At 42.5% G+C, this 13,470-nt stretch overlaps 1 protein-coding gene across 2 annotated transcripts in view; it reads right to left on the bottom strand.

Moving 5' to 3' along the window:
• The window catches only part of trak2 (trafficking protein, kinesin binding 2), a 76,428-nt gene that overhangs the window by 29,577 nt on the left and 33,381 nt on the right, over positions 1-13,470 (bottom strand). For both annotated transcript variants that reach the window (XM_078403639.1, XM_078403638.1), the window contains 3 exons: positions 10,711-10,787; positions 7,372-7,488; positions 6,420-6,629 (listed from right to left, as the gene is read on the bottom strand). In XM_078403639.1, coding sequence (XP_078259765.1) covers positions 6,420-6,629; positions 7,372-7,488; positions 10,711-10,787 — 404 coding nt within the window. The remainder of the gene's footprint in view (positions 1-6,419; positions 6,630-7,371; positions 7,489-10,710; positions 10,788-13,470) is intronic.

Here is a 13,470-nt window from a genome sequence, read left to right as displayed (position 1 = left end):
AAAATTTGGCATAAAATTGTAAAATATCTGAATCTTTCAACAAGCTTTTAATAATTTCAGGTAATGATTCTGCTATTCCTATTTTCACCTACTCCTCGCCCATCCTTTGAGCTTCGATAAGAGGTCATTAACCCGAAACTTCGAACTATTTCTTTATCCCTATAGATAGCATAATCTGATATGCTTTTATTTCACAATACTTTTGAAATAAACTGACATGTTTATCAATCATGCATTGTTTTATAACTTGATATAGAGCCCAGTTCTGAGAATTTAAAAATTAGAGGTGGTACATTGAACAATCACCAGCCTTGAACCAGTTATCAAGATTATTAGAATTTACTCAAAGGAATCACACACTGGTACCAAGCATGCACAAGAGTCTGCACCAGCTCAACAAAGAAAGCTTCATGAATCCTGTTATTTAGTCTCCTCTCCGCATTTTATTTTAAATGGTTCTGTAAATACACCGCAGAGCAAGTTAAATCTATTGCAATTCATTTTAAAATAATTTAAATGCTCGTAATTCACAATGTACAAAACTGAACAAGTACGTCCACTGCTGATATGGGCTGCCGCAACCTGCCAACAACGCAGTTCCAAATTGTTGTGTTATTTAGTTACTGCTTTAAGACTTGGACCACTTATGTCTGGTACCGGCATTGTTAATTTAGCTGTTTTAACTAGTACCCACATCATTTTTCGAGGACATTGCTACCTTATATCCACCCTGTTAATCTATGTCAACTCTATCTAATGGCCACGCTTTCGACCTATGCATTGCCACCAACAATAATAATAATACTTTATTCGTCCCACAATGGGGAAATTTGCAGGGTTACAGCAGCAAAGTGGATAGCAAAAATATATAAGCATTCATTATAAATTAAATAAAGATAATTGTCTTTATTTACTGGTCTACTGGGAGCAGTGCTGTTTGTGCAGTCTGATGGCAGCAGGAAGGACCTTCGATATCTCTCCTTCACACACTTGAGGTGAAGAAGTCTGTCACTGAAGGAGCTGCTCAGTGCAGTGACAGTGTCCTGCATGGGGTGGGAGTCATTGTCCAGCAGTGATGATAGCTTTGCCATCATCATCCTCTCTCCCACCGCCTGCGCTGAGTCGAGAGGGCATCCCAGGACAGAACTGACCTTCTTGATCAGTTTATCAAGTCTCATCCTGTCAGCAGTTGAGATGCTGCTGCTCCAACATAGAAAATGGCTGATGCCACCATAGTGTCGTAGAAGGTCCTCAGGGGTGCCCCCTGCACTCCAAAGGACCTGAGTATCCTCAGCAGGTACAGTCTGCTCTGGCCTTTCTTATAAAGTGCATTAATGTTATCAGTCCAGTCCAGTTTATTGTTCAGGTAAACACCCACAGACCTCCCAATATTTGAGTTTACAAATTCAGAACTTATGTCCAAAATTCAGAATTTTACATCAAAATTCATAATATTGCGTATGTGCGCGTACATGTTGTTCTACATTCATGTGTAAAAAACGACTATTATTTCCAACAGTCTGTAGTTCTTGGACTACATGTACAATGTCAGGTCTATCATGAGTATATTCTGTTATTGAACAGAAATACTTTTTACAACTCAACGAAATAATTGTTTTGTTTTGTTTTCTCTATTTTGCTTTTTCCTTACACAAAATGTATGACTCAGTTATGAAGAAAGAGTTTCATTTAAAAATGCACATTCCTAATTTCATTGAAGACATACTTGCTCCAGTGATCTTCAACAGCAAATCACAACAGTCCATGTCCCCCCACCCACCAATGTTTTTAAAAAACTGCAAGTTTTTGCTAGTAAACTTCCAGCTAGTGCAATTAATCTGGACACTGCTATTAGACAATCATAATTTTAAACTGGGTTCTATACCTACATGATCTGCTCATCACATTCTAATCTGGCATCCACATAAATATTAAAGCCATTATAATCTGTCTTCTGCAACATTGCAGATACACTGATTCTTGCACTATCTGGCACCCAAATTGTTGATCTTATGCACTGTTTACCAGCGGCCATGTTGCTAACCTAAGACACAATGTCTGATATCAACTATGCTGATCTAAAATAGCTGCTATTGGAATAGGCCACAATTTGATTTTATCATGTAAATATAACTACATCACACATTTGACCAAATCCAAAACTTTGACCTAGAAAATTGAAATATTCCAGATGCTGAAATCTCCTGGATTGCAAACTTGACATGGCGGAGAGGCTTGTGTACTCCAGTGATCCTGAGAGCTATGCCGGATGGCGTTTTATATCCCTGGCAGGTTCAACCAAACCAGACAGGTCAAGGGTGAGGAGGCAGACGAAGCAGTCCCTGGTCCTCCAGGTTGGTAACTACCCTACCCTGGAAAAAAGTGTGAGTTACAGAAATTCTGATGAATGAAAACCAAATTACACGTCTGGTTGAAGAAGGTGCCCCAGCGACGGGGAACATGACGCTTCCCAGCCAAACCTGCAAGGGCGAAGGGAAGCTGACACACCTTCTGACGCCAAAGAAATCCATCCTTGTGGGGACATGAAACATCCGAACCATGTTCCAGGCTGGCAAGGCTGCAACTATTGCCAACAAAATGGTGCGCTACTATCTCTCAGTCCTGGGCTTGGCAGAAACAAGATGGACACAGTTAGGGGGATCTATTATCTAGTCCGGACATGAAGATGAGGGAGCGAAGCATACAGAGGGAGTGGCCAACATGATGACGAAGGGCACTAGAAAGGTTCTAATGACATGGAAACACATCAGCTCTCGCAACCTTCAAAACCAACAAGAGAGTGTAAGCCCACATAATCCAATCTTATGCACCCACCAACGATGCAGAGGATGAGGTCAAAGACAGGTTCTATGACAGCTTGAACTACCTACTTGGTAGTATTGGAGCCAGAGACCTCATTATCCTGATGGGTGACTTCAACGCCAAGATTGGAGGCCAAAACGTGGGATATGAGGCAGCAATGGGAAAACATGGAGTGGGGAAAATGAATGAAAATGGCGAGATGTTTGCCGAGACCTGAAACCTAGTGATTGGGGGAAGTGTGTTCCCCCCCATGAAACAATCGACAAAACAACTTGGGTGTCACCAGATCATGTCACAGAAAAACAAATTGACCACATTTGTATCCGTAAAAGGTTCAGAAGGTCCATGGAAGATGACAGAACAAGAAGAGGAGCAGATGCAGCTTCAGACCACCACCTCCTGGTAGGGAAATTCGAGCTAAGGCTGAGGAGACACCATGGGGCCAAAAGCCAAAAAGCGAAATACAACACTGAATACCTCAGCAGTGCTCAAGTGGTAAAGTTCAAGGATATCCTCTTAAGAGGAAATACAGAGCTACAGATGAGGAGGAAGAAAGGATGGACAACAAATGAGGAGTGGGAACACCAAAAAGCTGCTTGGAGCTCAACCTGTGAGGAGGCCCTAGGGAGATGACCCAAAAGCACAAGGAGTGGATAACACCAGAAACCCTCAACACAATCTAGCAGAGGAGAAAGTTTCCAAGAGAAAGTGAACAACTCAAGAACAAAAGCTGAAAAGGCTTTGGCCCAAAAGGAGTACAACAGATGCCACAAAGAAGTGCGAAAGAACATCAGGAGGGACAAGAGAAGAGGTGAAGAGGCTAGCCAAGGAGGCAGAAATTGCGGCGACTCAAAGGAACATGAGTTATCTGCCATCATAAGGAAATTGTCCGGGACATGCCTGCATGGTAATAAACCAATTACAGACAAGAATGACCAACTGCTTTCAACCCAGGAGGCGCAGCTCGACAGATGGGTAGAACATTTCGAAGAAGTCCTAAACAGGCCGCCACCAGCTGTACAGCTACATATTCCCAAAGCCAGGATACCACTACAAATTAAGTGTGAATAGACCAACAAAATCAGAATAAAGGCTGCAATCAAGCAACTGAAAACTGGCAAAGCTGCTGGCCCTGACAATATTCCACCTGAAAGTCGATATAGATTCATCAACAGACATGTTCTACGGCTTCTTTGGGAGAATTTGGGAAGAGGAAAAGACACCCACAGAATGGGCAGAGGGATACATTGTGAAACTGCAAAAAAACAGGGATCTAAAAAAATGTAACAACTACCGAGGGATCACCCTACTTTCTGTACCCAGTAAAATTCTCAACCGGGTCCTCCTCAACCATCTTGAGGAAGCTGTAGACAAGAGGCTACGGGACCACAAAGCAGGATTCGGGATCACTCATGCACAGACCACATAGCAACACTACACATCATCATTGAACAGTCTATTGAATGGAACACGTCCCTGTACATGAACTTCATCGACTTTGAGAAAGCGTTTGACAGCTTAGACAGGCCAACACTATGGCGTCTAATGGACCACTGTGGAATTCCCACCAAGATCATAAACTTAATCAAGAACATGTATGATGGAACATAATGCAAAGTTATGCATGCAGGCCAGCTCTCCCAGAGCTTTAGTGTCAAGACGGGCGTCAAACAGGATGTCTACTGTCACCATTCCTGTTCCTCCTGGCAATTGACTGGATCATGATGTAAACAACTGAAGGGAAAATAAATGGAATTCAGTGGACAATGTGGGAGCAGCTAGATGACCTTGACTTTGCAGACGACACTGCTCTCCTTTCACACACAGATACAAATGCAGGATAAGACAGACAGACTCTTACAAGCTGCAACAAAGCTTGGTCTTACACCCAATACAGCAAAGACACAGGTGATGAAGATCCACTCCAAAACCAGCAACCCTATCGTCATGCACAGCACTGCCCTGGAGGAGGTAGAAACATTCACATACCTAGGCAGTGTTGTGGACACCACCGGAGGGGCAGATGCAGTCATAAAAAGCAGAATCAATGTGGTGTTTAACATGCTCAGGAAGATCTGGAGCTCAAAACACATCTCAATCAACACCAAAATACGCATCTTTAACTCATGCTGTATGGATCAGAGACATGGAAAACAACAAAACACACAACAAACAGGCTGCAAACATTCATTAACACCCGCCTCAGGAGAATACTAAACATCTGGTGGAGAGACAAAGTAAGCAATGTGGACCTGTGGAAAAGAACAAGCCAGAATCCCATTGACTTACAAATTCAAAGGAGGAAATGGAGTTGGATTGGACAGACCCTCAGAAAACCTGCCACAAACATTACCCAGCAGGCCCTGAAATGGAACCCCCAAGGAAAAAGGAAAAGAGGTCGCCCCAGGAACAGTTGGAGAAGAGTGTCCAGGCAGAAATGTCTGGGAGAGATCTCGAAAGAACCACCAACAACCGAGTGAGGTGGAGGACATTTGTCAAAGGCCTATGCTCCCTAGAGGAGCAAAGGGCTTAAGATGATGATGAAATCTGAAAATGCTGCAAACATTCACCAGGTCAGGTAGCATATATATGAAGGCAAAAATTAACATTTCAATTCTCTGACTGTTTATCCAAATTCCACAAGACAAAAGTTAGAAAGTGTTAAGCAGTTTTGGAGGCTGTATACCACTTCTTGCAAATCAAATGATTGCAATAACTTCAGTTTCCCTTACCATTCAACAAGTTAACAAATCCTCTGATAGTCACAGCTTTGTTACAGGCTACTACATTTGTTTACTCATCAACAATAGATAGTGAAATAAAATAATAGTTTTCTATTTGTGTTTTTTTTATTGCACAGCGGATCGAGGCCCATCTTCAGACTCAAGAATGGTCCTGACCCGAAACGTCACATGTCCATTCCTTCCCAGATGCTGTCTTATCCACTGCGTTCCTACAGCAATTTGTGTTTTGGTCAAAGTTCCAGCATCTGCAGTCTGTCACCATTTTACTGCTCCACTGTGAAACCTCAAAGTGTGCCTACTTTGAAGTTCTCATCCTCACTAGGTAAACCTATTGGACTGAGAATGGCCAAGAAGAGACGTGCTTCAGAACAGAGTAATTTATCCAGCATTATTATTAATGTAACATGACATAGGGAGTAAACCAAAAAATGACTAACACAGAAGGCATGCACGGAATTATGTCTCAGTTTTGATGAATTGATTTTCCTCATGTCAGTTAAATTGGGAAACCATAATTGTGTTCCACCACCTAAAAAATTAAAAGATCATGTGTGGTGTTGATAAAGCAACACCTTACAGCAGAATCACCGTTATTCCCATTTAGATCTCAAGATGTGGTTTAAATGACATAATTATTCAATTTAAAAAATGGCATCTCAGAATTTAAAATGCTTAAGTAAAACAAAGAAGGCATTTAATCGACGTTTATGCTACACACAGGTCTCCTCCCACTCTACTCAATCCCCATTAGTACATTCATCGAAGAGTGAATGAGTGAACTATAGCAGTGACCCTTTTTTGACTTGTGGTGCATACTTACACCAATTAATTTGAATGCTCACCATTACATACCTCAGAACGGAGAGAGAGATTTTCATCCTCTAGTTCTCGCAGTTTACTCTGCAAAGCATCCAACTGCATCAAACTGTGCGACAAATAAAAGGACTCATTATGGCGGAGGGGCGTGGAGCAGCTGGAGTCAGATTCACTTTCCTCAGAAGCATTGGCCACAATTCGAAGGAGCTCATCCTTTTTTGACAGCTCATGTTGCAGTTGGTTAACCTGATGGAAAGAGTATGGACCGAGTGAAGGCAATTGTAAAAACACCAAATAAGGATGAACCAACCCATGGAGAAACAATGCATCCGTTCTTTCCGAATAGTTATTCCTCAACCTAGTTGTCTGAGAACTGCTACCTCTCGATTCAAGAACAGTTTCTTCCCATTAACCACCAGGCTCTTGAATCACACTGCGCAACCTTAACCACAATCCTGCATCAGCACTGAACTACTTTGTATAAGGTTGCACAACATACTTGAGTTTGCCCAATTATTATCTGGTTACCTTGAATAATTGATAATTTATTGTATTATTGTTTATTGAATATTTGTTGTGTTATTGCAATGTAAAACTCAAGTAAGAATTTCATTGTTCTAGTGGAGGCAGAACATAATATAACGCTCTTGACTCGACTCATTACAAATTACATTTTCTTTACTACGCTGCAAACTTCCCCCAATATTAGGTTTGGAAAAAGATAACTCGGCAATCATGGGAGAGGGATACTAGGCATTCTGCAGTTTAGGGTAACCAGGCGGCAATTCCACACAGGATAGGAGCTTAATAACATGATAGCAAATGGAATGAATTGGGTCGGATTTAAGATCAACCTTCCACTATTTTCAGCCATCTAAACAGAGCACAGGCTTTGTGAAAATGGAATCACTGGAGTCACAGTGGTTGGGTGAAGAAGGAAGGCAGCTTTCTTCGGCGAAAAGTAAACCAGTTGAAAATGTCGACTCACTTGATCATAAGCCTGGGCCAACTGTTCCTCCAAGAGATCATTTCTCTCAGACAGTACTCTGTTCCGCTGCAGTAAAGACTGTCCGATACGAGCAGCCAATTCCAAGTCATGATCTCTCTGTCAAAAAGAACCACCAGTATAATAACAACCAACCCAAATGGTTTGGGGAAAGCCCTTTGGCCATCCCTTGAACACAACAAATTTCTAGTGTGAAGCTGTAGGTCAATATAACATTTAATTTCCTCTTATTCACAAAATGCTGGAGTAACTCAGCAGGTCAGGCAGGCACCATTCCTTCTCTCCCGAGATGCTGCCTGACCTGCTGAGTTACTCCAGCATTTTGTGAATAAATCGATTTGTACCAGCATCTGCAGTTATTTTCTTATACTATTTAATTTCCTCTGTTTGACAAATCTACCGAGTGTGCAACTGAAAGCATCTGTTCTGGGGCAAACAGCATGCTGACCATTTTACTTTTTCCTTAATCCAGCTTTGTTGGGGAAAAACAGTTAGTGTTGCTTTGTTTACAATCACAGTGATACTGATTAAATCTATAAGACAAGGTTAGAAAATGTGGGTCTTTGGAATCCAAAGTGGAAACTTCTATATTGGTTGGGATTCTGTTGAATAGTCACAGCCAGATTTTATCATGGACTTGCCCCAGAGCAACAAACGACCAAATGGGAGTAATTTACAAGATTAGAGGGCACAGTATGCAGCGGTAGAGTTGCTGCCTTACAGCACCAGAGACCTGGGTTTGATCCTGACCATGGCGGATGTCTGTATGGAGATTGTACCTTCTCCCTGTGACCTCGTGAATTTTTTCTGGCTGCTCTGGTTTCTTCACACATTCCAAAGATGTGCAGATTTGTAAGTTAATTGGCTTCTGTAAATTGCTCCTCGTGTGTAGGATGCAAAACTAGGATAACATATATCTAGTGTACAGGCGATCGCTGGTCGATGTGGACGACTGACAGAATTAATTTCCACATACCTCGATTCCATCCTATCCCGGCTGGTCTAATCCCTCCCTACCTTGGTCCAAGACACCTCACGTGCCCTTCATCTCTTCAATTACTTCCGTTTTCCAGGCCCTCACTATCTCATCTTTACTATCTTCAGTCACTCTACATGTCCATCCTCCACCAGGAAGGTCCCAAAGCCCTCAGTTTCTTCCTCGACTGCAGAACCAGCCATTTTCCATCTACTAACACTCTCCTCCGCCTAGCAGAGCTGGTCCTTAACAACTTCTCTTTTAACTCCTCCCACTTCCTCCAAATCCAAGCCATAGCTATGGCCACTCGCATGGGCCCTAGCTATGCCTGCCTCTTTGTAGGGTACGTCAAACAATCATGGTTCCAGGCATGCACTGGCCCTATCCTCGAACTCTACCTCTGCTACATTGACAACTGCATCGGTGCTACCTGCTGCACCCATGAACCTACTGACTTCATCAACTTCACGACTAATTTCCATCCTGCACTCAAATTCACTTGGACCATCTTCGACATCTCCCTACCGTTTCTAGATCTCACCATCTTCATCACAGGAGACAGACTATCGACTGACATCTGTTATAAACCCACTGACCCCCATAGCTATCTAGACTACACTTCCCACCCCGCTTCCTGTAAAGACTCTATCCCTACTCGCAATTCCTCTGTCTACGCCGCAACTGCGCCCAGGATGAGGTTTCCATAACAGGTCATCGGAGATGTCCTCATTCTTCAGGGAACGGAGGTTCCCCTCTTCCATTATAGATAAGGCTCTCACTTGGGTCTCTTCGATATCCTGCAGCTCCGCTCTTGCTCCCCCCCCATTCGTAACAAGGACAGTTCCCCTTGTCCTTACCTTCCACCCCATCAGCCGTCGCATACAGTGCATAATCCTCCAACATTTTTGTCACCTTCAACAGTATCCCACTACGAGCCACATCTTCCCATCTCCACCCCTTTCTGCTTTCCGCAGAGGCTGGTCCTCCACAACTCCCTGGTGAACTCGTCCCTTCCCACCCCCTCCCCAGCTACTTTCCGCTGCAACTGCAGGAGATGCAACACCTGTCTCTATGCCTCCCCCCTTCAACTCCGTCCAAGGACCCCGACAGTCTTTTCAGGCAAGGCAGAGGTTCACTTGCACTTCCTCCAACCTCATCCACTATATCCGCTATTCCAGGTGTGGACACCTGTTTATCGGCGAGACCAGGCGCAGGCTCGGCGATTGTTTCGCTGAACACCTCCGCTCAGTCCGCCTAAACATACCTGATCTCCCGGTTGCTCAACACTTTAACTCCCCCTCCCATTCCCACACTGACCTTTCTGTCCTAGGCCTCCCCCATTGTCAGAGTGAGGCCCAGCGCAAATTGGAGGAACAGCACCTCATATTTCGCCTGGGTAGCTTACACCCCAGCGGCATGAACATTGATTTCTCTAACTTCAAGTAGCCCTTGTTTTCCCTCTCTCTCTACCCCCTCACCCTTCCCAGTTCTGCTACCAGTCTTACTGCCTCAAACTACATTTTATCTCTGTACCGCCCACTCCCCTGACATCAGTCTGAAGAAGGGTCTCGACCCGAAACATCACCCATTCCTTCTCTGCAGGACTTGCCTGTCCCGCTAAGTTACTCCAGCATTTTGTATATATCTTTGATTGAACGAAGGGCCCGTTTCCACGTTGTATCTCTAAACTAAACTAAGATTGCTTCAAAAATAACATGGCTTTGTTGTGGTAATAGAGAGAAACTGCATTAATTTAAGAGGATAAGTTACCAGAGATCAATTTTTGATCTTAAGCTAAAAGGGGAGAGAATAGTGTGTGTACAGCAAGTTAAGAAAATCTGGATTTCACCGACTTAAATGATTATGACAACAAATTCTACATAAACCCTTTTTAAAAAGTAGATAATCAAAGAAAAATATGCAGGACTGTGGAGAAAGAAGGTGAAAGAGATGACCCATTAAGCACTTTAAAAGTGATAACACAAAATGCTGATCAGCCTCCTTTTGTGCATATTAACTGTATTTCGTAAATGTGGATCATTAAATTGGAAATAGTTCTTATATTAGCTCACAGACAATATTTCGTTCATTCGAAAACTGGAAGAACAGAACCTCAGCCGATAACCTAATGATATGAGCATTGAATTTTTGAAACCTGAAACGTCATCTGGCCATTACCTTTACAGGTATTGCCTGGCACGCCGAGTTCCTTCAGGAGTTGTTTTTTTTGCTCTTATTTTCCACAGTAACATAAAAATGCAACTTCAAAACAAACTGCAGGGCTGTCAAATGTTAATGCTTATTACTGAGTTCTAACCAATGAAAAGACAGGTTAAATTGCTTACCTCAGCCAGAAGGTGTGTGACCATGTCAATATCATTGTACGTCCTAGTCATTTGATCCACCCTTTCAGAACTGAGAACTAGGGTGAAGATTGAAAATTTTAAAAATCAGTCAAAACTCCATCAAATCTGTAATGTACAGATGACTGCTCATGACTGCTTCTAAAACTATGAAGGTCTTTCCAAATATTACACTTGCACCAAAAACAAAACCCAGGCGCCTGACATAAATGTCAGATTAAGCACTTAAAATTTGAGTCTCTTGGTTAATACCACCCTATTCTGGCTAATACCAGCCTACCAGTGAAAACAGTTTCTCACTGACCGTTTATTTATCAATCTTTTACCTATTAAAAAAATGGTTAAAGGAAGGAAATGTTACCAAGGCTCAGGAGGCTGGGACTTTTTTCCTTAGTATGTAGGAGGCAGATGGGTAACCTTCTGCAGATATACAACGCCATGAGAAGCATAGACACGGTGAATGGTTATGTATTTTTCCCAGGGTAGAGCCCAGACCTAGAGTGCATGGGTTTAACATGAGAGGGGAAAGAATTGAGATCTGAGGGATAAATTCTTCACAGAGGGTGATACACTTGTGAAACAAACTGCCAAAGGAAGCTGTAGATACGGATACAATAGCAATGTTTAAAATGATTTTAGACAGATACATGGATACAATGTTTAGAGGGATTGCAGAGCCCATATCTGGGCTGTGTGAAGGTTAAGGAAATCCAGTATGTCTCCAATGATTCCTACCAGTTTCTACAGATGTACCCTAGAAAGCATCCTATCTAAATGCATCACTGCATGCTATATTCTCTAACATTTATATACTGTATCTGGACCAGCCGCAAGAGGACAACATCAGCCTCCAAATGGATACTAGTTCTGAGAGATATGAAAGAGCTCAGAATGTTTAAAAGGCTGGCAAAAGATATACAAGAAATCTATGGGAGGAAATAGTGTAGATCTACAGCATTTTTGGAACAAAGTAAGGGGATAGATATTAAATGTTCAGAGGATTGACATTAAATGGGTTGAGAGGATCAAGGAACACAGAAGTACAAGTCAAATATTGACCAAGGCAGCAGTGCAGGCAGATAAGGTTTTCTTCCGCTTGTCGTGTCACAGCAGGGACCTCATTGTTAGATTTGGTCTAATCTAACTTGCTGAACTGTGTGGACCTCAATAAAAAATGGTGTGTCTTGAAATCTGCCCTATCAACAGCACAAAGAGCTCCACCATAAAAACACTGAAACTTAAAAGAGTGACCCGAAATGTGCAAAATGAATTAAAGCATGGTAGCGCATGATTTTCATTTGCAGAAATAAAGAAAAAACAATTTGTACAAACAAGTTTATCCTTGCACTCATTTGAAAGGTGGTCAGTTTTTCCTGCTTCTCTTCTGACGCAAGTACTTTTAAACCAGGTAAATATCTCATATCAAATAAAATTATTAAATTGTCCTCAGAATCTGCACAGATCAGCTGGCAGGAGTATTCATGAACATCTTTAACCTCACCTTATTTTAATCAGAGGTTCCCACCTGCTTTGTCCTTATATTAATCAGAGGTTCCCACCAACATCCCAGTGCCAAAGGATAACAAAGTAGTGTGGTTTAATGACAACCCCCCAGTCTAACATCCACCAGCATGAAGTGCTTTGATAGACTGATCACTGATAGACTGAATTTCACCTCCAGCCTTCAAAATAGCCTTGATCCACTGCAATTCACCTCCTACTGCAACAGGCGCCATGAATTTGGCCCTGTACACATTGCTGGAACATCTGGACAAGGACACTCTGACTCCTTTTTATTGATGACAGCTCCATCTCAACACAATAATTCCAACCAAACTCATCTCCAGAGCAGCACTCTAACCCCACCAGCGCCTGCAACTGGATCTTTGACTTCTTGGCCCAAAGACCATAAACAGCACGATCAGGTGGCAAAACATCCTTCACGATAATTCTCCATGATAATAAATTTACAGATGACATCACTGTAGTGGGCCAATCATGACAAAACAGAGTACAGGAAGGGGATAGAGCGCTTAATAACATGGTGTTAACTACCTTTCCCTCAATGTCAGCAAGACGTAGGAGCTTGTTATTGATTTCAGGAAACGAGTACGCATACAAATCTGCATTCTTGATGCTGAAGTGGAGATGGCCGAGAGCTTCAAGTTCCCAGGTGTAATTATCACGGTAGACCACAATGAAGTTACCACCAAGGAAACACTTCTTCAGAAGGTTAAGGAAATCCAGTATGTCTCCAATGATTCCTACCAGTTTCTACAGATGTACCCTAAAAAGCATCTTATCTAAATGCATCACAGCTTGGTAGAGCAACTGCTTTGCCAAAGTCAGGAAGTTCGCACAGAATGTTATGAATGCACCCCAGGCCATCACGCAAAAACAGCACTCCCCTGCCATCAGCCTAATGTATACTGGAACCAGCCTCAGGAAAGCAGACAGCATAATCAAAGACCACTCACATACGGGTCACACTTTTTTCTCCTCTCTCCCATTAAGCAGAGGTAGAAATGCCTGAAATCATGAAATAACTCAATCAGGTTCAGGAACTGTTCTTCCCCACTTTTATGAGACTCTTAAATGGACAACCCAAACACCAAGGATAAAATCCCAATCTACTTTGTCGCAGCCCTTGCATTTGTTTTAATCTACACTTTCTCTGCAGCTGTAACACTGTTTTCTGTACACTGTTTATTTTCTCTTTTGCACCACTTGATATCTGGGTCT

Source organism: Rhinoraja longicauda, chromosome 8 (genome assembly GCF_053455715.1).
Source record: "Rhinoraja longicauda isolate Sanriku21f chromosome 8, sRhiLon1.1, whole genome shotgun sequence".
In the NCBI taxonomy this organism is placed as follows: Eukaryota; Metazoa; Chordata; class Chondrichthyes; order Rajiformes; family Arhynchobatidae; genus Rhinoraja; species Rhinoraja longicauda.
This window is presented reverse-complemented; position numbering and strand designations above follow the sequence as displayed.